At 41.6% G+C, this 23,786-nt stretch overlaps 1 protein-coding gene across 4 annotated transcripts; it reads right to left on the bottom strand.

Annotated features, from left to right (window-relative positions):
• Positions 1 to 719: 719 nt before the first annotated feature.
• LOC308108200 (ras-related protein Rap-1A-like) lies at positions 720 to 23,327 on the bottom strand. Of its 4 annotated transcripts, none has more exons than XM_080460972.1 (8): positions 23,192 to 23,327; positions 15,455 to 15,543; positions 14,464 to 14,532; positions 14,100 to 14,156; positions 12,024 to 12,164; positions 7,271 to 7,414; positions 6,954 to 7,076; positions 720 to 1,855 (listed from the first exon to the last, which is right to left on the bottom strand). In XM_080460972.1, the coding sequence occupies exons 2-7, from the start codon at positions 15,509 to 15,511 to the stop codon at positions 6,987 to 6,989; spliced, it is 558 nt and encodes a 185-aa protein (XP_080317098.1). In that variant the 5' UTR covers positions 15,512 to 15,543; positions 23,192 to 23,327; the 3' UTR covers positions 720 to 1,855; positions 6,954 to 6,986. The 4 variants fall into 4 exon arrangements, with proteins under 4 accessions (XP_080317098.1, XP_080317099.1, XP_080317100.1 ...); XM_080460973.1 differs by having other exon boundaries at positions 721 to 1,855; positions 23,018 to 23,223; XM_080460974.1 differs by lacking the exon at positions 23,192 to 23,327 and adding an exon at positions 22,933 to 22,956 and having other exon boundaries at positions 721 to 1,855.
• Positions 23,328 to 23,786: the final 459 nt, after the last annotated feature.

Genomic DNA, 23,786 nt, shown 5'->3' with positions numbered 1-23,786 from the left:
ATTTCAATAATAGAAGTGATTCGCCTTCATTCAAAAGAATAAACGGGCTCCTTTTGTGTAACCATGAGCTGATTTGTACCTCAAAGCGAGATTAAGACTTAAATTCAGTTTATATAATGGGCACAAAAGGAATGTAAGTTTACATAATCACAGGTCAATACTCTTTTAAAGGGACACAAATGTCTGCTTTCTTTGCGGTTCATGGAAAAAAAGAAAATGTTATTTCACCCCCGCAGTGCAGCCTTTAACCTTTCCTCTATTCTGACGTTTAAATCCTCGCTCTGGAAATAAGTGAGAGAAGATTACAGAAAATCTCCTCTTTTCAGGTGAGAAGGTGGGATTAGAAATGAGGCGGTCGGAGCTCGGCGTGCAAAATCCCCCTGCCTTCTTCTCATCGCTCGCCGTGTTGGCGTGAGGAAGAATCATCGGCTCGGAGGGGCCGTCTGAAGAGCGAACGCTTGTCCCTTTCAGCCACATTATGTAATTGACTGCTGGGATGGAACCTCTGAGTTAGTACACTGACAAGTTTCATAATATACACAAATATGGCGTGTCACATTTTTGTTCATATACTGACACCTGGTGGCCATAGAGCGACACGCCTTTATATTATAAACCGATCAATGAACACTTGATGCAACTCAAACATCCCCGTTCACCTATCAAAGGGTTTCCGAAGCTTCAAATGGACTTTTTCTCAATGAATCCAAATCCACTTTGAATAAAAGTTTAATTCACAAAAATACATTGACCAGTATAATGAAAATGTACTAAAATGTACTTTAATAATCCATAAAAGCTGGAACATCATTGACAGAAAAACACAAGAAGCATTATTAGAGTTGGTTTAGTATAATATATTTCAGCTTCAAGAGACATAGAAATCAATCCTCATTTTTCCCCATATTTCTTCTATAAAAGACCCATTTTTTTTTTTTTCTGAAGCATTGTTATGCAAAAAAAATGGCATTAGAATATATTATGGGAGCTATGAAATCCCAGTGACTGAGTATAAAATTAAGTCACATCAGAGAGAGATATTTGCAGAAGAGAAGTCCATGAACAACAGGGCGAACAAAGAAAAAAAAAAAATATAATAAAAAATAATAATACATATCATAGACCTTGATCTATCATCACTGACATGACAGGCATGGAGAATAGGTGTATGGCTATAAAAAATTTCTCACTTTTCCACTTGATTTCACTTGAAAACATCTACACGTATTAACTGATGCACTTTTTTCATGCTCGTTTTTGAAGAATATTTATAATCATACAACTAAAGAGGTCAACTTCCATGTCTTTCAAATACAATATTGATATTGAAAAAGATGAAAAATACTGAGTCCAACTTCTAACTTTGTTTTCCTTCTTTAAACGCTGTTATTTTCTTTTTGTCAAACTTCAAAGACAAAACCAAAAGCAAAAAAAATTATTTTTGAAAATAAGGGGCTGCTCTCTGGCCATACGGGGCGGCTCATGGACGCTTTTTTTTTTTTTTTTGTCCCTATCCCTAAACTTTCGGAGGCTTTGCTGCGTTTTATCATCAGTTTGTGGTGCTGTTAAGTTGGTGCAGATGTGGAAACTGTCCGTTCAAGCTTCACACTGAAACCGAGACAGAGGAAGGTCCTCCGAGGCGAGAGTCTTCTCCCTCTCGCTGTCTGTGTTTCTCTATTTGCTCTCGCGTAGATCGTCCTCGGCTTTGATAGGAGCAGTTCAGTCAGCTGATTCACCATTTATGGCTGATGGAGGGGGCATGGGGTGGGGGCAGGGCGAGGCGGGGGGGGTGGGGGGTGGCTGTTGGAATGCTGGCACGTTCCAATCAGGGCAACAGTTCTTCATTACAGCATTTCTGCAAGACAGCACAGCGGTGATCAGTCGTTAATTCATTCATCAGCATTAATCCTCTCATTCCCTCTAAAGCAGCGTCTCGGACCCAAAGTGGGTCGCAGGCTTTTCTCTTTGGGTCACCAGACGATGGAGTAAAATTTCTAATAATTGTGTGGATTTGTGTTTCTAAATAAAAACACAGCGAGTTGTATGTGGTGGGGTACTGAGCAACAACAGTTTGAACCTAATCAGGAAGTTAAAAGCTTGTTTTCTGTTTTGTTTTTTTGAATTGTGATCGATTAAAACCATATTAGTGAAAGCTCCAATAACTCAGCATATCATTTATAATTAATGGGTTTCATATAGATTTTAAATTCATAGTTTGTTTATTAGCAGCTCATAAATGTAGTGATGTTATTTCTTGAGCTTAGAAACTTTGGGCCTCTAAAGAAGCTGTAAAGAAATCAGCAAGGCGTTGCTGCCCTCCGGTGGCTGATCAATGCTATTGCACATGTTTTTGACAAAGACATTGCACCTGAGCAAATGTTTTCTGAAGCCGTGTCACAGATGCTACAGTCGGCATTTAGAGTTTCAGTAAAACAGAGACTGAAATTCAGCATGTGGGCTGATACAAACTTCAATTTCCATCTGGATTAGTAAAGTGTCTATGTATCTGTCTAGTCTTCCACCTGAATATATAATCTAAAATGTTTCAAGCATTCACTTGAGAATTGTTCCGATTATGTGATATGGAGGAAAATCAGAGGTCCCAGAATTTTGGTTAAAAAAAAAAAGATTTTTCAATGTGAAAAATTCTGTATGCAGTGACAGGTTTGTTCTCAGATCCGACGAAATCCACACATGAGGATGGGAAAAACAGTTCAGTTCAAAGGCTTTCAATTAGTTTTTTTGACATCTTCAACAATCATTAGTGGAGTCACCAATAAATCACACTTGCAGAATGCTCATGTAGCACAGGACAACCTTATAACCAGTTTGCATCAGTCATTGGTTCTGTACTTTTATTACAGTGGAACTTCAAGTTTATCTTTTATTAATCACCAAGGCCGTCATTGTCCAATTTGACTTAAATGCACAAAAACTCAACGCCTTTTTGTTACAATTTCTGTCTGTCAAGGTCAGAACCAGAAAGCCTTGAAACTAAAGCTTTTTCCTCAAAAGACACTTGTCAGTGGAGAATGGATCTAAAGAAGGCTTAGTGAGCACTTCACTTTGCTCTGAGGTCAACCTCCTGGATTTAACCGGTTCAGATACTTGGAGTTAAAAAAAGAAAAAAAGGACATGTGGGAGTCTGTTGAACTTTGATTGCGATGCTTAGAAAACATTCAGGTGCTCAAGAGAATCTGATCTGTTGAGGCAGTCTAAGCATTACCAGGTGAGAGCACATGTACAGCTTTCAGTCATGTGAGTAAAACCTGAGCAGCTGCCCACAGAATTCAGCCAATTGATTCAGAAAAATCATTAATCCTACAGACATGTGCCCATCAAACTCCATCCACTACCATCCGGCAGGACGGTCAATTGGTCTAAGGGTGCAGCGGTCCAGCTGACCCATAAAGGCTCAACAAATCTGAAGATCTGACTTATCATAGTGCTTCAATTCATACAGTCGATGCATCACAGGCTTTATCCACTGTGGTGCAGAAACTGCATGCAGCGATGTTAAAAGTCATATAAAAACTGCCAGCTGGGGCAACATCTAAGCAACGTTCCACCTTTCAAAAACACAGACCTCATTCACCGAGTATATAAACTGTAATAAAGTCCCACACTGTAGTGATAAAACAACATGAGCCAATGTGACTCAGCACGGCAGGATTTGACTCTGAAGGCCACCTGCTGTTGTGACTGTACTAAAAGATGTGGAAACAAGCCTTCACAGACTCTTCTTTTAAATCAAATTCATTCTAAAGCTGGTAGAGCATCTTCAAGCATGGCAGGCTTAAAAAAAGTAAGTTAAAATTGAAAAGAGGATCGCGGAGGCAATGGGCCAATAAGCCATCATATCAGGTGTCAGCTTCCTGATGATTATCGATGCACTGGCGGCCCACACTGAAACGCGCCCATCACTCATGAGGTCAACGTGTTGGAAAATTGCCACAAAACGAAACGTCCCATTAAGTTCCTCTGCGAGTGTCCCTCTGTGGCTGGCACTGTAACCCCGGCTCCAACTCTCCGTCTCTCTCCGGTTTGTAATGAGCGGCGTAACAGTGAGGCTGAAATCCCGTTAGTGCAGGTTCATTGGTCTGGCCAGCGTGTGAACATGGAGGGATGGGTGGGTGGGGGGGTACAGACGTTGCCTCGGGGCACAAGCACAGAGGCCCCACTCTCACACACTGTGGACCTCTAACTGACCAGCACAGATGTATTCAGACCTGGAACGCGGTGGGTGGTTTAGCAGCCCTGATGTCTGGGCCGGACACAATGGTATTGTCTGTGTCACTAATCCTACGACTCGGTCATATCAAAGATTTGCTCCCCCACCACCACACAAGTTAACATTAAGTGAGGGAGGTCCATGTTAAAGTTCCCCTTTGCTGGTGTCTCAACTTAGGCATTTACAGGGACTGAGCTCCTGTAGAAGTATTGAACTTTCACAATTTACATCCTTTCTACTTTGTATATAAAGATGCCCAACTATTGACCCTGAACCTTCTTTTACAGAGCATCTGTAGAAGTAACAAGGTACTGACCAACAGTATGTGGATGGAAATGTTACATTTGGAGGAAATGTGGCAAAGCAACTTCTAATACTGTTTATTGGCTTGTTCCATCTTGATTAGTTCATCGACACATGACTTTTCTATGCACAACTCTGAAGCTTTACTTTGTTTTCAACATGATGGATGTATTTTTGTTTCCTTAAAAACAGTGAACAACATGGCAGCACGCACTGCTGCAAAGACCATCGCCCAATTAGTTGTAAATACTTTTGCAGATTCCCATTTATTGTCTGTTATAATGTTAGATATTTGCATATCTGAAATTGTTTTACAGGACTGAAAAAGTATATTTGATGGGAAATATCCAAAAACCTATTTGACATAGCCCGCCGTCACAAAATCAAAACCTTGACAACTTTAAATTGATTTCATGAGGCCTACAATGACGGACAGTTCAGCATGTCAACCCCAAAGTTCTCCCTTCTTGAAAGAAATGAACGCATCAGAGCATTATCAAAAGAAAAAAGTGGACAGAAACTGCTTGAAAAGACACTTGTCGACACTTATCAACAAATACAGGCTAGGAACTGAGCATGACGTAGTCTATAGAAAACATTCAACCGCCTTTGTAAAGCTTCTGATCTTCAAAACCACACCTTTCAGTTCTCGACTTCATCTCCGACTGCGTAGTGTTCCACCCACTTCACAGTTGAATCAATAGTACAAGTGGAAGCAGGTATAAAGATTCTCCTTTATGGGGGGTCAAATGACACATTATACAAGCTACACTAAGGTTTGCGTTCGGAAAAACCGAGGCTGGACTCAATAACGCCTGTGTGAGGGTGGGCGCGTATCACAAGATTTCCTCAACTGACGAAACCTCAAGTCATCATGTGAAGGGAACTTTCCACATCAGGGTGGAAACCGTTTTTACTGGGACATATAAACTCATGAGGGATGACCGAACGGGGGTTAAATCTTATCGGGAGTTCAAAGTGAACATGAACTCTGACACTGAGCAGTGCCAGCAGTTATAATTAGACGAGGGCAGTCAGATAAAACAAATGTTTACATTATGCCACACTGCCCAGACGAAAAGAAGCCTCTTTTTTTTTTTTTTTAACTGACTAATGGCTATGAAAAAAATTGATGCTAACTAACAAGCAAGTTAGAATTGTTAATTGTTGATAATGAGATTTAATAGCTTGACAGATTGAATCATGAAGGGAAAAAAATCTTTTTCACCATACATTTGCTAGATTTTGTAGTGACTTGCAGTGGCTACTCCTGCAAGAAAACAGAGCAGCCCAACAGACCCAGAAATGCATTTTACCAGTACAAATCCCATCCCTGCACTGTCAGCGTTTGCAGCTTTAGTTCTCTTTTTCAATCTGCCACCGAGCACCTGATCATTACGTCACAGCCAGGCTGAAAATCATACACAGGCTTGTCTGTTTAGAGGTTGACAGAAATGAGCTGCGCTATTAACGGAGCATGACTGTTTTCAGACTTCCTCTTTACCAGAATCCGGCGTGCCAAAACATTGTGGAAAAAAAAGAAAAAAGAAAAGAAGAAACGATTCTGATTTTCCGGGAAACCAACATCCTGACAGATCAGGATTTCCTCACACGCAACCAGCTGCGGCAGTTCGCTGAGGTTTGACAATTTTTAATCCACGCTACACTTTTGTACCGTGAATCATTCATTCAAAAAGTGCCATTGAAAGCACTTCACACTTGAAATATTTACTCTGTAGGTACCTCATTGGTATCACAGATAACTTATCGTGAGAGTTTGTCGCAGTTTACAGTCGTTTACTCACTATAATAGGACACATCATACAGATAATACTAATGACCTGCTGTGGTGTCACATGGAATAGTTCCTCTTTCAGTGATAACTACACTGAGTGCAGCTGACTAATGTTGACACACTACTTCTGTACTCATCAAAGGATAATGTTTACATATGCTGGGTCCAAAGAGCTCAAAGAGATAAGATGCCAATTTGACATGTATAAAGTGTGTTACTTAGCTACTAATGCATATTAAGAAAAAACAAACAAAACTATTTTTGTAACCTATATTCTGTTGTTTATGCCCTCAGCTGCCTTTAGGGGGAGCTCTCTGCCCCATCAAATGTTGTTCCAAGTCGCTGGATGCTCAGGATGTTTGGAAGGGACAGTACCACAGCTGGCACAGTTTATGTGACCTGACTTAGCTGCAGGCCAAGAAAACATGTAATACAGTGTGATGGGACACAAAAACTACAAATGATGTAGACGGCATCGTCGGGGACTGGACAGGAAGATCAAAGCTGCTTCGGAACAGTAATTAACCCGACAGCATGTCCATGAATCATAAGTGTGCCAGCTGCATGCGTATCTATGACTAATGTGTTTTGGACTTGTAGGCAGAAACACAGGCACATACATACCTGGCTCAGAGCTGCTGCAGGGGCTCAGGGTCTTTAAAGCAGGACACAGTTGGATTTCTTTTTTGCCTTCTTCTTTTCCACTGGTGTTTTTCTATTTATCTGTCTGACCAAGTCATAGAAGATCTAGAAGTAAGAAGATCACAGACAAAAACCAGTTAACATAGTATCTTTAAAGAGCTGGTGAAGCCTCATCGCAACAGGTATAATCCTACTCAACTCCTGTTTCAACACATCATGCAAATATATTATTCTAGCTCATGTCTGCTTACAGTATCGTGGTTCAGGGTCACTGCTGGTTCGTGTCGGTGAGTACTCACATCAAGGACGTTGATCTTTGACTTAGCAGAGGACTCTAAAAAGGCACAGTGGTTCCACTGTCTGGCCAAGTTCTGGCCCTGCTCTTTTCCCACCACGCGCTCATCCTCCAAGTCGCACTTGTTTCCTACCAGGATCATGGGCACCTGGGGATGCACAAGAGAAATGGAAAGGTTGCAATGTCAATACATCCAAGTCTCTCCACAGTACATGTAAAATAACGCATAATATTTTAGGTTACAGTCTTTATAACTATATGCAGTATTGAAAGTTTTAGTTTAGTTTGGGTAGAAATGCCTCTATACCTATACAGTGTTGGAAGCCACAAGTCTGACTGAGGATGAAAGAAACCAATACAATGTTTTAGTTGTCTAAAAATCCATAACTTTAAAGACAAATATCTAATTTCCTTATATGTTCACAAAATTTTCATCGATGTTACTCAAAGCAACAAGCACAGGCTTATGCTGAAGTTTCCCCAACACTTGCATGAGCCGACAGTGGGCAGTAAAATTACTCACAATAAAGATGATTTCACCTTGAAAAGATGAGGGACTTTTTACAGATTGACAAACCCAAAACCATAATAAGCTACATATGTCTGGACAATGACAATCAGTTTTATATATTGTAATTACATTACCACAATTACACTGCTTACTAACCAATATGATAAAAAAAAAAAAAACAGAAATCTGTTGTAAGAAAAACTACATTTGGAATGCAGTAAAAGAAATTATCCTAATTACACACAGATATGGTTTGTAAATAAGTCTATGAAATTAAATGGAGGGAAAACAAACAGGCAGGCGTCAAAAGGAAGGTCTAAGAGGAAATTGAAATGTCATGCAGTATGGAAGATAATAAAGACTTCTAATGGAAAACAGGAACTGAAATTCAAGATGTGACCGGATAACAGCAGGATACAAAACAACATTAAAATTAAATACTGCAAACATATGTTGTATAACAAACCAAGAATTCAAAGAGTTTAAAATAGAAACGTCTAATAAAAAACTGACATATGCACATTTTTCAAGAACTGACGCAGTTTATGTTCAATTCAGTGACAAGTTGTGTAGCTGCAAACCTCCCCTCTCTTTATCAAATAGATTCTGCCCATGCCTGTTATGCCCGTTTGCAAGTCAAAAACTCACACAGGGTGCCTCAGTTCTGCAAAAAAAACCAACAAGAAAGCTAAAAACGAAAGCCGGGCCTTACTCACATTTTCTCTGAGGACACAACATCCATGAAGACAATAGCATCTGTGAAGTTTCAGTGTTAACAGCCACTTTGCAACTTGGAGAGAATAGATAATGGAGGAGGATAATATTTGCAAGCTAATAAACTCCTTTGTCTGTTTAACATACAACAGTGGACAGATGGTTATATATGGACAATATTTACAGATTATTTTACCGGATTTTTCCTGCAAGCAACTAAAATTTTTTTTGTGGGCATCACTAAATTACTTGACCTAATGAAATGTAGTGAGGATATACTGTATGTCACGGATAAAGGCATATAAACAATGCAGTGTGGGAACCCTGTAATTAAACAGCTACGTCTATTCAATTTAGTGACATCCCTGGGTGGGAGGGGGAGAGATGATCAATCCATCCCTGAGGGACAGCAAAGAAAATCGTTGAAGTTACATAACAATGACAAAGGAGATTTAAAAAAATCTATATAAACTGGCGTGTGAATTAGTTCTAGTTTATTTAGAATTATTCCAACTAAGAACACAACCATTAGCAGAAAACACAGCTCATGTTGGAATCTCCCAAACCATCAACACTTCTCCTTTCGTGTCCGTGATCGGATATTTGAAATGACCAAGGTCAAAGAACAAAAACTGCAAGGAAGAGGGAACATTGTGGGCCTAACTTAAGCATTTGCTGTCACAGTGGGCTGAGCCGCAGCAGTCATGGTGTCGGGATGCGTCTCATCCTGCCTGCTGTTTCCTGACCGGCTATCTAGGGAGAACGCTGGCCCGGAGGAAGTCGCAGCTGCCCCGCCCAGCCGGGATAACATCGCCTTCCTTCCTGAATGCTTTCGAACATTTCAGCTTGATTCCACGCTCCGGCTACTCTCAGGAATTATTTGATAGTGTCAGGCTGTTTGTGTGTATTATCATTTCAACTTGGTTTTTTGAACCACTATTTGTAAAACTGAGCACTGCCAGAAAAGGGCACACGTTTTAGGGAAGAGCTGAATAATTGTTTGGAGTTCCACATAGCAAGCAACAAACAAAACTCAACTGGTGGAAAGTTTTTCATGCAAGCGCCAATAATATATCAGCTAGGGAAATCTATTTGTGGTGTCCTGGCAACAAATAAATCCATGCATGGGAAATCCTGCTTTCACTCCCTTCTTGTGGCCCAGAGAGGGTCCTGAGACATGTTTTGGGGATGTGGAAAAACTGGATATTTGTAAACCATGTGGTGGTATTCTGACATGCACCAACCCGTTTATTTCCTCACATTTTTTCCCACCGACAATGTACGGCAGTGCGGCCACGCTCCAAGAGATAATGTAAAGAACGGTGTATTTACTGGCTCTCTCGCTTTCTTTCTCCCTCCCTCCCTCACTCACTCCCTCCCTCCGTGGAGCAGGCGACAGGAAGCTGAGATGTTTAGATTAACCCTGCAGAGGTTGCTGCTAGATGTTTGATATCCAAACAAGCACTCACACTGGACTACTGAGAGACATTTCTCCAGGGGTCCTAGGAGAACCAATGGTATGCCACCCCCCCCAACAAAAACTCCTGAGCCAGGCGGGATCATAAAGAATGGCAAGATGGGTGGAAGGATGGAGGTATGCAGGGAACAGAAAAAATGTTCAGTGTCAGCAGCACATGAGGTAGCATTAGCGTACTTAAAGAATCTGCTCAGCCCACAGAGAAGCTGTTCAGTTGCCGTTAACATGCTACAGACAGGTCCTATCCCGCCCACAATGGCATGCTGGAGATTCTATTGCAGGGAACACAGAACGTTAGCGTATAGAATAGCATAAATGAATGGAGCCAGTCGTTCCAAATGAAGCAGTGAGTCACAAGCATGGGCATTAATACCATCAGAGAACACAAGTAAAGACGGCGACGACCCGGAGAAGTCATGAGACCACTCTTACATAAGGACTGTGGAGGAAGTAAAGAATTCAAAATTTTAATGCACTGCTGCCTGTGCAGTTACTTTATATTTCCCTACACTAATGACTGTTTTTGAGGAGATTGGATGTGACCCTACTGTGTTAAATGTACAATCATTAAGGGGTTTTCTTAATTGAACTTGGCAGGATTAAGTGCAAGTGTACATTTTGCTGGCTTTGCAGCAAATGGTGCGTGGCAGTGCTGGGAAGGAGAACAGCTGCAGCAGCAGCCACACTGCCGACTTTAGCTCTGCAACAGCTTGAAAGCTTTCAACTAAATAACAAATCTGTCCACTCATGTATAAAAAAAAAAAGGAATCACATTGAGCATTTTGTTGGGTGAAGCATTAGTGGAAGGAAAGATAAACAGATGTCACGGCTATCAGGTAACAGCATAATCAGCAGTGAACTGACGGCTGGCAGAGTTACCGTAAAAGACAGACAGGTAGTCAAAAGTGTTTGAACTGGGGGAATGACAGAAAGAAAATGAAAAATAAACTACTTTCTTGTGCGTCAAGGAGCCTCTGATCCTGCAGCTAACCTCAGCTTTCAAACAACCTAGATTCTAATGATGCAGCGCAGCTCAACAATCCGGTGGGTTTCTGATGAGTTGAAGCTTGCCTCACACATCATCCCTCACAGCCCAATCACCCACACAGAGCACCAGACCACAGTAAACACCACAAGTCAGGCCATAGAGATGAGGAGGGGAACGTGAAGCAACAGGCGCTGAAAAGGCCAGTCAAAACTGGGAGAAGAGTATACCAGCAAAAAGGATAAAGAAGAAGGGAAGCAAGAAGAGGACAAAAAAAGGAGCATCTCGATGGCTGACAGTGATCAAAAGGGAGAGCGAGTTTGAGGGGAAGGAAAGAGCAAGAGAGAGGGTTATGGTAACATTCATTCCCTCCAGAGATCACCAAAAAAGGGCATCTTAGATCCTGCTGACGTACACGACATCAGCTCAAGCAGAAAGGGGATGGAGGACTTACTCTAACAGCCTCACAACTTAAGAGTTACGGAGACATGGAAATGTGCTGTGCTACGTGACACATTGTGGACTGTATACTGAAAAAAAGAAAAGAAGCTACAAATCAAGCCCTGAATTCCTCCGTCACACAACAGCATTTCCCTACGTTCTACTTGACTATGAGCTAAGTGAGCCCCAGTGGTCCGTGTTAAACACTGATGTAATAATGAAACCACAACCACAGCATGCACAATATTAATAAAACAAACGGGTACATATAGTTATGAACATTGTCACTGTTTGTACTCTATAGACAACATTGTAACACCACCTGTATTTTGTTGAAGTGATATAAATTTGTAATTACAGGAATAGGATGTAGTGATTGCGGTGTTCAATGGTATCCATAGCAACAGTGTGATCAGGTCTCTGAACATTGTGGGTGGTTGAGCCCACAAACACAGGGTGCTTTTAACCTAACGGTACTATTTTCTGCCTTTACTTTCCATCAACAACCTGAACCACCATGATGCAAACAAATAAATAAAAATCTAAATGTCAGGAAAAAATGTCGAGAGCTCTTTATACATTTGTTAGTAAGCTGCAAGATGATGACTGTATCGACTTTATATGCTTACATCCTCTGTGTCCTTTACTCGTAGAATCTGTTCCCGCAGGTCTTGGAGGTCGTTGAAGGTGGACTGTGCTGTGATGGAGTATACCAGAGCGAAGCCTTGGCCATTCTTCATGTACAAGTCCCTCATTGCTGTGAACTGTTCCTGCAAAGACGAGGGGAAAAGAATGGACGGGGTGATCGCGAGTTCTGTCACGCGCTGTCTGAAATTGTATAACAATTACCTGCGATATCATCAGGAATTCGCATTTGTACAAAGAGATACAGCATATGTCCTGGATGCTTGACCTGACAACTTTTATCCAATATTCATATGAAAAGTTAAATATTTTCAGGTTTGGCTCTATAATTAGTGTCCGCTTGTTTGGTTTTTGTTGTTGAAATCAATCATTCTCAGCCACAAGGATGTTATTAAACAGATCTATGCATCTATCCTGCTTCATCTAACTGCTGGAGCTAATTCCAGCCGACTGTGGGTGAAGGGGCAGGCCGGACTTAGAACAGGTTTCCAGTCCATCCCCAGGCAAAGAGAAACTACTAATGGTTTACCTTCGGACACTCTTAGAGTGACCAACTAACCTCAAACGCAGGTTTCTGGATGGTGTGAGGAAACTGGGGGACACGCAAAGCGAACTTGCAAACTACATACAAAGACACTCAAGCCTAGATGCGACCTCGGTATAATCCCGCTCCAAGACAAAAGAGTGGACCACTACACAACCGAGCGGTCCTCCGAAAACAGAATCAATCTGAATATGAAATCCTAAGGAGTGTGATCCTAAAAATTAAATGCTTTAGCAGAGCACACTGTAGAAATTTGAGTGGAGAATGCTGGAATCATGGATAGAGCGCATGACCAGATAATAAAAAAAATTTAAAAGTCCATGACTGGAAATTTTGAAATATTCAAAAGACATTCCAGCCAATTTAACACCAATGTCCACTCTGCGTTGGTTTTATCTGTTAACTTTAATTGTTTTCATTAAGAAGTGTATGCAATAAGCAACAGACCACGTGTTTGACCCAGCTTAACATTCACGTATTTAAAGGTCAAAGAGTCAGATTAAACTTTATGACACTGTGTGTCATGAAAATTAATGGAAAGTCTGTGTGAGATTATACAATAATGCGTGGGAAATTACTCCCTTTATTAATTTACATATAATTAAAGCACACCCTGTGTTTAATATCCACCTGTGTGTGTTCACGCATCTCCCTGACCTATCAGTGTTTTTCTGAGGCAGAGCTGAGCATAATGACAGAAAACGGTGAGAGAATAAATTTGTCATGCTCAAATTTTAGGTCGAAGCATGTTTTTGCATTCTCTGCAGATTGCGTTTTTCTGCTCAACGTCGGAAGAGTAAAATCTAACCCAACATTCTGCTTTTTCCCCCCACGAGTTCCTGCTCTTCCACTTTTACGTCATCTTTGTCCGTCACTAGGTTGTGTCTCATCTAACTTGAGATGTTAGCCACACGCCATGTAGGGGAGGGGCCGCAGGAGCAGTGAGGAGTGTGAGGCAGGCAGATGATAATAGGGAAAGGCAGCAACTCTCCAAACTAATATTGACGCAAAAACCTATCGTTATAAACAATATTGTATTTTTAAATATCAAGTTTGAAGAAAATCTCAATTTGCCCAGCTCTAACCACAAGGGCTGTAAAGTTGTTAGCTATGAAGTAAACTATAGGTATTTCACTGCTTAGATTTCTAAGAGCAGAATGTGCATGCAGCATTTTTTTCCTCTTGCGGCCCAAACACTTCACAGGAGCACTGTGCAGCAATTTGCCAGCGTTCCCCAGCCAGAAAACAAAAGCAATGTGGACACAAGCCCTTATTCAGCAGTGAAATAAAGCCCGTCTTTTTTACTTTTGCGGTGTCTCCCACACAGTTACATCTGGCGTGAAATGAAATATATCCAAGCCAGCCCAATTTCCCGTCAAAATAAATTACTTTTCTGGAAGATACTGAGGTTCCTCTATCATGTCCAACACCAGCACTCCACAATAAGATTCAAGAGTGTTTATACACACCATAGCTGAGAATTCGTGCAGGATTTTGCAGAATGGGGTTTACTTACTGTGCCGGCTGTGTCGAGAATTTCAAGCATACATTGCTGCCCGTCTACCTCCACTTGCTAGAGAAAAAAGAAACAGATTGAGATAATGTAAGGCTCGAGTTCAGGTCACTGAGCAACACATATCCAACCAAGAATTGTTGTTTTTTTTAGAAACAGTTACATGGAGGGAAAGACATGAAGTGGGAGATAAAGCATAAAGACTGAATATAAAAAGTTAGAGACTGAGGGAAATGGAACAGTGAGAGGAGCCAACGGTGAAAATTCCCAAGCGCAATATCATGACTTGAACCTGGAGAGCAGCTGCTAACGATCATCTTGTTTCAACCCAGCACTCGGCCTCCCTTCCTTCTCATGGGACACTCACCTTTCTGTACGAGTCTTCTATTGTAGGGTCATATTTTTCCACAAAGATTCCCTGTACAAACTGAACTGTCTGTAAGAGAGCACAAAGGGAAAGCCAGTGTGAAAACAACGGCAACACCCGGGCACAGAAAGAAGAAAGAAAATTAAAAAAAAACACATCAAGGAAACCAGATAGTGGACTCACTGTGTACATCTGCAATCACCACAACTACCACTACTACAACACCACCACCAGACATGATGGTGACAAAGCAGGACTAAATCCCCTTGCATATTTTCACTGACGAGTGTAACTGTGCTATATAAAGCACCGGGCTCAGGGGCAGCAGGTTCACCTAAGGGGTGGACAAGTTCATCAGATAACATCTTAATCCTGCCAGTTTGATGGATTAAACCGACTTCGACACCTGGTAGAAGTTAACTAAGCAGGGCATCCAACATTTTGCAGACATGTGTGGCTATCTTTGCAAACTTGTGAAAGCAACGAAATACACCACTTTCCATTGTTCACTTCTGTTTCTTGTCAATCTTGAGGAGGGAAAAATGTGAAAGCCAGTTAGACTCCTTTATATATTTTTTTCCTTTTGTTTTATTGTACACCAGTCATATGGTTATATGTGGGATTAGCTTCAAATTGGCATACCTGACCAATTTCAGCAGTTATATTAACTAACAGACGTGAATAGCAAATAAATAAAGCTAGCCATAAAGGCAGCAGACAAATGTTTGTCAGAGAAGACAACCATTTTCTCTTTCAATAGTTTAAACAAAAATAGCCGAGGTTGAAACTTGGGAAATGGACCGATTGCCCCTGTGCAAAAATAATCCTCCCTGGTTTGACTCACCTAATTTTACCAGCTTCCTCTTAATGCTCGCAAAACCTCTTGCTGTTTCATTGACAATTATCTACAAAGTCTTTAGGAAACACACTGCATGGGGTGTTTCCTGAAGACTGGGTTGTGCAGGAAGGGATTTCAGGATGGCATACTCACCAGAGCAGACTTGCCCACACCTCCAGACCCTAACACCACTAGCTTGTATTCACGCATGGCGGGATTGCTTCACTGGACAGCCCAACAGTCTGCAAAGGACAAACCATAAGAAGCAAATTCAGATTAAGTAAGAAAAGGCATTAAGAAAGAACTAAAACAAAAACGTAAGGCCCGTTGACAGTTCTTTCTTGCAAAACAAAGGAATTCTCTCAGTCTGGTCTGTGACTTCTTTTCCATACCAGAAAGGAAGATTTCTATCGATTCCTGGAGGTTATGGACAAGAAGCAGCACAACAATAGAGGGAACACCCATAAGAGGAGCTGCTTCAGGGTGGAGGAGGTGAAGAGTATGTGACCCCTTCTCTAACACAAACCAGCTGTGGAGTGTGTGAGTGTAGGGGGAACCAAAAGGGAGATGATATACAGATCTGGCACATATTCCTCGTCATGACACAATCATCTGGCTTTGGCTCACCAAAACACACCCTCCTGTCAAACCCGTTAGTCTCTCTCTCAATTTGTGGTGCTGGTAGAAAGAGAAATATGACGAGTGCCTCGTTGACTAATGACAGAAAACAGCTGAGGAAAGGCGAAGCTGCAACAAAGGGGAATGTGAAATTAAGGGAATGCCCCTTTAAGGGACGCGAAGGCTTGGAATCATCGGTGCACACAGTGTGGCGTAAAGTCAGCCTTCCACGCCAACTGGGTCACTACAAGTCGGGCAACAGAGCTACAGAGAGGCTGGGGTTTAACTGTAGCTGGGTTACGCAGGGAGTTCTCAGTCTCTCTGTAGACCTCAATTTAAACTTCTATCTTCCCGTTACAATGACAAAACAGTGTAATACTGCAAAAGATGAGTTTGAATGGCTGGAGAACTGGAAACAACTTAAAGTTTTAAATACTTACTTTTCAATCAACCCACAGCCTGTTAGCTTTCTTTTCAGGATGTCAATATATATTTCTCCAAGTAAATCAGTTCCAACATTGCATTGTCACTTATATCAACAGCTGCATATAGATAGTCATGCAAAATATTTTGGGGAAAGGTTGCATCAGGGTGCTCAAAACACCAGAATTGCACACAAAAAGAATTTTCTGAGATTGCAAAAAGTACTTGGCTCACATAAAGTATTTTTCTCTTTTTTCCATCAACCAGTATAAGATTAATTAATGATGGTGTCTCTCTCTGGTATTATATCTGTGCGCAGAAAATCTAATAGTTGGTTTGGGTTTATTGTACAGCTGCAAAAATACATGAAATAACATAGCGTCTCTCGTTTTAAACAAGTATCATGAGCAGAGGGTGTGAGGGCGTTTACTGTAAATGATACTGACACAGCTGTAACCAAACCCTCTTCAGAGAAATAACTAATAAACAGTTTTCCTCAAACACAAGATGTACCAAGTATATTGTGCTTGAGCAAACCTTGCTTTTGAAACTGGAGGCTAACACGTTCAGATCACTTAGTGAAAAGTGCAGCTTGTTGCCATCAAATCTGGAGCTTACTTCATGATCACATTCCGTAGCTGGCAGTACGACCCATTTTTGAAACAACCAGAAGCCAATCATCAGCCATTCGGAGGAGCAGATGATCGCCTCCCACACCGTTTCTTTTTAAAGCACACGCCATCGAAAGTCACTGAGGGGGAGGTGGACAAAAGACTGAGCACCTCGGACTTCAGTCACAAGCAGTGACCATGTGGAATACCAAGCCCAGACGGGACTGTGCATAATTCATATTCCATAATCCTTTAACTACACAAAGAGAAGTTCCCCTGGCACGATCAGGGTGGAGTCAGATAGACATAAGGGGAAAAAACAAAAAAACAAAACAGGGCTATACAAGTGCTGTGCAAACACACACAGCTCTACTCTCATGTAAACATCCGAGCACACAGTCAAGCGCATGCAGAGTGTCACATTGACAATGTCATGCATAGATTTCGGCGAGGCCTCACTTGTCAGCTATGTACACGTCACGTTTCTGTAGTGGATTGTGAGGACAGATGACCATCGAGACGGGTGACGTCATGAGGAATCTTCTCTGACTGTGGCACTTAGATTATTGTGTCTCCAAGAGGTTGTGATAAAGAATATCTGCACCTCCAAAAAGCGCACAGTCAAATTGCAACCGTCTCTTAATAAGTCCTCAAAAAAGGCTGTATAAAAGCTCTAAGTGTATTTTAGACAATCAATAGAGCTATTAAATTTCCTTTCATTGGAACTTTGTTTCAATACCTTTACATTAAATTAATTTCTATATGACCAATCATTTTTGTTATAGTCAAAATAGATTAAAAGGTCCAGGGATTAAAGTTATGTTCATATATCTTGTGTTTGATGAGAAATTAGCTACATTTTACCAACATTCACACAGAGCTGGTAAATTAATGAGGAACTGCTATAAATAGATGACAGTAGGTTCTGATCAAGGCCTAAACAGGAAACACTAATAAAAAAAATTTAAATAAAGAAAAGCATGAGTGGCAGTCAAAGAAACCCCATCTGGTTATAACGCACACAAACAAGACAGCAGCTTTAATGACTGTCCGAAAGAAAACAAATTGTGACACATTTCTTTTCCATTTCAAATAATCTCAGGAGTTAGTGTGGTTAATTTATGGAGGTGTGAAACACCGTGATCAGGCCAAGCAGACATGGGTTGGTTCCTCAAGAGGTTTCTGTCGGCTCGTTTTGTCCGCTTCCAAGGAAACTTGTTCGATTGAAGTATGAATACAGCAAAGACATAAAAGCAAGCTAAACAAAGGGTGTCACGGGTAATCGAGCTGCTGTATTCGAACATGTCGCCTTTATTGGTCCGTGTGAACCCCCTCTTTACCAAGACTACCAAGTTTTGGCAACCAAACTTTTTTTATAAAAGCCCACCAACTTTGTTTTGTAACATTAATAAAACCACAATGAATTAAACAGCTGTTAACATTTCCTGAGCAGTTGTACATCTTGAATGTTCCACCTTACATATGGTGTCTAATGTCTTCAAAATATTCTTTGCACAGATCTCATACCTTGCTGATCTGCTCCGGTTACTGTCGCTCCCTTGCTTATCATCCTTTGACAAGCAGCATTTCAAAGCCTTTAAACGACTTATTACCAAAAACCTCCAGCAACTAGCTGGCTTGTCTTCCCACCAAGTCACCATTCCCTGTACACACCTGAGGGTTGACCGAGTTAGTCTGGCGGATCACATCCAACATGTCCCTGTTGTCTCTGTGGCAGAACTCAAATCTTTAATGTCTTTTTTCCAAGATGTCTTACATACAATAAGAACATGTCACTGCTTTGACTTATTTGTACGTTTCAAAGGTAACAGTGAGTTCATAGGTCGTAAGGAGAAGTCTATGTTATTTAAGTTCTGTCACATGCAGAATATAAGCATCTGATGAGCCAACTGTTTGCATTTGCACTGATCATTTTCACATTTTCCACACCACAGGAGCCACACCATTAGTGTGAGCTCAGTCTGTGCTCGAATAAGACATTTGTCTACTCCTGCTTTCAATAATGGCGAAGTGGTTGAGCTTGATGTCTGCCAAGACACAAATACCACCTTCCTCAGCTCGAATGAACCTATTGATTATTGCTCAAGCAAATTCTACTTGATATTTAATTAACCACAAACCCCACAGCCTTATTCCTTACAGAGTTTTCCACCCATTACTGCAGGCTGTTGAACAACAAGAATAAAACACAATGAGAGGCCACAATGCTATTGTTCTGACACCTTCTCACAAGACACACTTTTACCGTACTCTCATCCACCTCACACACAAAAAAAAACACAGGGCCATTTAAGGACATGAACTTTCTAACTAAACCTCTCACTCTCTCTCTCCTGTCCTCAACTACACACTGTCATTCTCTACATAACAAACATGCAGCTGCCGTTCCTCCACTCCCGTAGTAACCCCAGCAAATAAGGAGCGAGGGAAAGCCACATGCCACAGCAAACGTGCTCCTGCATGACATCACTGCATCACTCACCCTCTACAGCCAAAGGTATGTATCCATCTAAGGCTGGAAATTGAATTACGTGGGGCTGGTAGCAACTACGTGCAGTGAAATATGGGTCTGGACGAGTAGACTCCTCAGCTGAACTACAACTTCCAGGAGGCAACACTTCCTGGTCTGGTCAGACCAACCAGACAGAAAATTGGCTGTCAAAGCGACTGACTCAGCAGGAAGAGATGATTGACAGCTGCCCTCCGTATCTTCCACCCAGTGCAAATGGCAAAGACGCACACATCCGCTGGTTATGGGCAATGCAGCATGATACCGCCACTGGTGTGTGTGTGTGTGTGTGTGTGTGTGTGTGTGTGTGTGTGTGTGTGTGTGTGTGTGTGTGTGTGTGTGTGTGTGTGTGTGTGTGTGTGTTAACCCACATGCTAATTACAGAAGCCTCACAGCTAAGACAGCATACGCTTGAGGTTAAGAAGTAGAAAAAACAGGGTAGGATAATGGCTATGCTGGAGGCATGCGTTTTGGTTTTTTTTTATGTTGATAAGCTCCTGGTTACTCATTAGCTCCACCAGGACCGCAGTTCTCATCACTTAAACAAACTGAGCTTCAACAAAATACTTTGCAGAAAAGACTAGCAACTTGCTGAGAGCAGAGAGAAAGAGGCAAGGGAACAGTTACACATCATTGTACTGAAAAATAATTCATTAATAGTGAGTTGTCAGAGAAAGGCTCTTGGCTGAAACTATATGATCTGACAATATTTGCAGACAGGCGGATGTGGGGAATGTTGTGTTGGCATAGCTGAAAACAGCTGCGCAGCTGAAAGAGAAAGACCCATCAAAAGAGCTGCTTCACTTCAACCACACACATTTCTCCACTGTGTATTTATCATGTGAAAACTTCATTGCTGTACCTGTTAGAGTGCCTTTTTGACAACCTGTCCGATTTAAACGCTTACCCTGCTGAGCAATTAATTGGGACTCCATTAAATTCAAGTAGATCAATTGGGCCCTTTAATTAATGCCAAATTAAGTAGTTCATTATTGGACCCTTCCCGAGGAAATTAGAAATTTACAAGCCTGTAAAATAACCTGCTACCACACAGCATTTTAAAAAAGACCTACTATGGTTTCACAGTGGCCTGTCCTCAATTTGTCTCTTTTAAGATGTATGAGTGCATTAAATAATATTTCACTACCATTAGCAGAATTGAGGAACAAATGTCACCCTTTTTCATTTCACTTAGGTTTAACTCCTCTCACAATCATCTTGAGAAAAACTACACATAATGAGAGATGATTACCATAAAGGAAGTGAACTATCCATACTTCTACTCATATGGGTCTTTTTTTGAGGTCTGTTATCACCCTGAATATCCTCCTGAGTCAGAGCCAAACTTCAGCCTGGCACACAAAACTTTGACTGTGACTTAATTATGACAAAGACCAGTAACTAACAGACACCACGAGACGAACGCATCGGTGCCGCCGGGGCCTTGACCTGTAACCACATCCTCTTTCTAAAGCGCGAGAAGGCTTCATGCTGATAGGATGGAAAAGGAGTAGCTACCTACTAAAATAACCTCTTCCAGTCTCTGTTCCTGTTCAAGACTCCAGACAGCAGGCTTGCTTACTCGCAAGTTAAGAGACAGGGAGCAATATATCAACTTTAAACCCAGACAATTCGGGAGACGGGATGGCGTTAACAAAAAGCCCATGAAGAAACAGATCTCGCGACAAATTGCTTTGGTTTTTATATTCAGAATTGCCGTCATGACAAATGTCGCATAACTAGTTCTTTTTTATATAATCTACAATTTCAAAGAAGGAAAAAAAAATTTTGATTGTGTTTTTATTGTATTAGATTTGAAGAGAGAATCACAGACAATCCTCATGTTGTACAATGTGAAAATGATACAAAGGTTAAAAAGACAAGGCTTCATTTTGTGGCATCATATTAAAGAAGAACAGGATGGATTATTTTGACTATTATTGTATGTTTAGGAATCAGCTGCATAAAATATTCTAAACTGAGTTGAAACAACAAGACTAGAATTTTTTTTTATCAGATTAAGTAAATAATTTCTCCGAAAAAAAGTAACAAACTACATGCGGATTTTAATCCCTCGATGCATTGCTCAAGACCACAAAAGGATTAGTTCCTCAAAAGAAATGTCCATCCTGGTTTGTCTACTGTACAAAAATACCCTTTCAATAAAGGCTGAACACTAGTGAAGCAAAGATATGGAACTCACAATCAACGTATCAAGAAAAGTCATCAATATCAACCATTCCCACCTTTTCAACTCCATCTACTTTTCCTTACTGAACCTATAATATACATCTGTGCATTATCTCTTGGTGAATACTTTTCTTTTAAAGCTGTTAATGCTGATTTTAGTGACAATCATCTTAACATATCAATCTCAAGTTTGACATTAAATAATCTGCCATATGTGGTACAAGCTATCAGTAGGTTGCAAATGCGATGGCCAGATGCTCTCCAAAAAGGCTCAAACTCCACCTCATGGACATTGTGACGATCTGCTATTAATAAATCTGACCTGACGGCATGTTTATAATTTGAGGATGAAGTCCACACCTTTCCTGTTTTACATCACTCTTCCCTAACTGACATTACAATGCACACATCTTAAAACATCTAGGCTCATTCACGATGTAAATATGTCTAAAACACTATTGCTCGTGGATTTTTAGACAAATTAAGTGGTTTGTTGCGTTTATTTCTGGAGTAACATCTCAACATTTGTCACCCAGCTTTGCATTATTCTGATCAACTTTGTGCTCGTTTTTAATCGCTATGCGGCGGTAACGAGAGACACTGGCGTGCAATTCCTTGAACTTAAATGTCATTTTCAAAAAGCTGCACACGGACAAGTGAAAGTCACCCCGAGCTGCCAGGTTATCTCGCCGCGAATCTACCTAATTTGCTTACGGCTGTAGCATATGTTTATCACCCCAGGTCATGCTAAATCGCTCCAATCTGTGGCTCCGACTCCAAACACGCCGCCGCCGATGTGTGATCCCACTTCAAACGTTAATCAAATTCCGTTCAAACCACAAACCCGTTTACGGATGAAAAAATAAATAAATAACATTTAAAATGCCATAATCTATAATCCGAGCGAGTGAGGGGGTGGCGGGGGGAGAGGGGGGGGGAGCATCTGCCCATAAACAATCTTGTTTTTAGAAGTCCCGTTATGAAGCTGGTTAGCCGCTAACTAGCTAGCTTTGAGTGGCCGCTGCGGGCCGCCGACACTTCACACGCCGCTAGCCGCGGCTCGTTAGCAGGCGAAGCTAACGACTAGCCCGACACATTCCCACCAAAACGCCGCCAGCGTGTCAGCCGCGACCCGCAAATCAATCTCGTTCCACGTTCCGAACGCCAACCGGGCGTGGCAGGCTTGAAATACACACGCGGCGCGGCGTATTTTCTCGGGGGAAGCGACACACGGAGCCGAACACACAGCTAGCCGTTACCTGCCCTTCCGCCTGGCCTTGACTAAAATGGGAGTGCACACACACACACACATATATATATATATATATATATATTTATACATACTCCGGCTCCCTACTTGCGGACAAATCTTCTGAATTGTCCGATGAATAAAGCCCGCACGGCGCACTCCGGCGTATCCGCTCGCTGCCCCGGCTCGTCTCGACGCTGGGCTCGGCAGCTCGGGCGGCTTATTTGACCGCGTTTTAGCGCGTAGTAAAGTTTGGCATTTGCACTCACCGTCTCCTGCTCGCTGTCTCTCGCCGCTCCGCAAGTGTCAGTTGTCCTCCGGCCTGTGTGTGTGTGTGTGTGTGTGTGTGCGCGCAGCAGACGTCACTCCACGCGCTCCCTCATCTTTCTTAAAAGGGCATGACACGCGGGCCACTCGCCGCGCAGAATCCGCACAGGAGCCACAACGCAAAAACGCAAAAGTGCACGCACTTTGCATTTTACTCATGTTTACTCATACATATTACACAAAAAAACCCAAAACTGCACATCTATTTTAAAGCGTATGCAATTTTTTTTTTTTTGGGGGGGGTGGCTGCAGAAATATTAAAGAAAATAAGAAAAAAAAGGGTTTTGTGGATGAACTGATGACTATAATGTAGGATTAACAGCCGACTCGTGCATTCTAGAGAAAAAAACCCGATATGAAATTAGTGCATGATCCGGGCTATATGCCACTTGTAGTGTAGAGGTTCACTCTCTCGGCTCACAGGATGAAATCCCAAGTTTGCTCCCCAGTTTAAGAGCCTTTCTGTATCAACTTTGCATTTTCTCTTTGTTCATAGGGGTTATCCAGGTACTCCTCCACCCATCCATCTTCTACACT

This window comes from Lipophrys pholis (assembly GCF_963383615.2).
Source record: "Lipophrys pholis genome assembly, chromosome: 4".
Lineage (NCBI taxonomy): Eukaryota > Metazoa > Chordata > Actinopteri > Blenniiformes > Blenniidae > Lipophrys > Lipophrys pholis.
The sequence above is the reverse complement of the archived record's forward strand: the minus strand, read 5'-3'. Positions and strand labels throughout refer to the sequence as shown.

Excerpts from the sequence above, each read along its gene's own strand:
- LOC308108200 (XM_080460972.1), bottom strand. The coding sequence starts at position 15,511 with ATGCGTGAATACAAGCTAGTGGTGTTAGGGTCTGGAGGTGTGGGCAAG. Across the intron at positions 14,157-14,463 it reads TAGAAGACTCGTACAGAAAG|CAAGTGGAGGTAGACGGGCA; the intron begins GTGAGTGTCCCA and ends TTTTTTCTCTAG. Across the intron at positions 12,165-14,099 it reads TTCTCGACACAGCCGGCACA|GAACAGTTCACAGCAATGAG; the intron begins GTAAGTAAACCC and ends TCGTCTTTGCAG.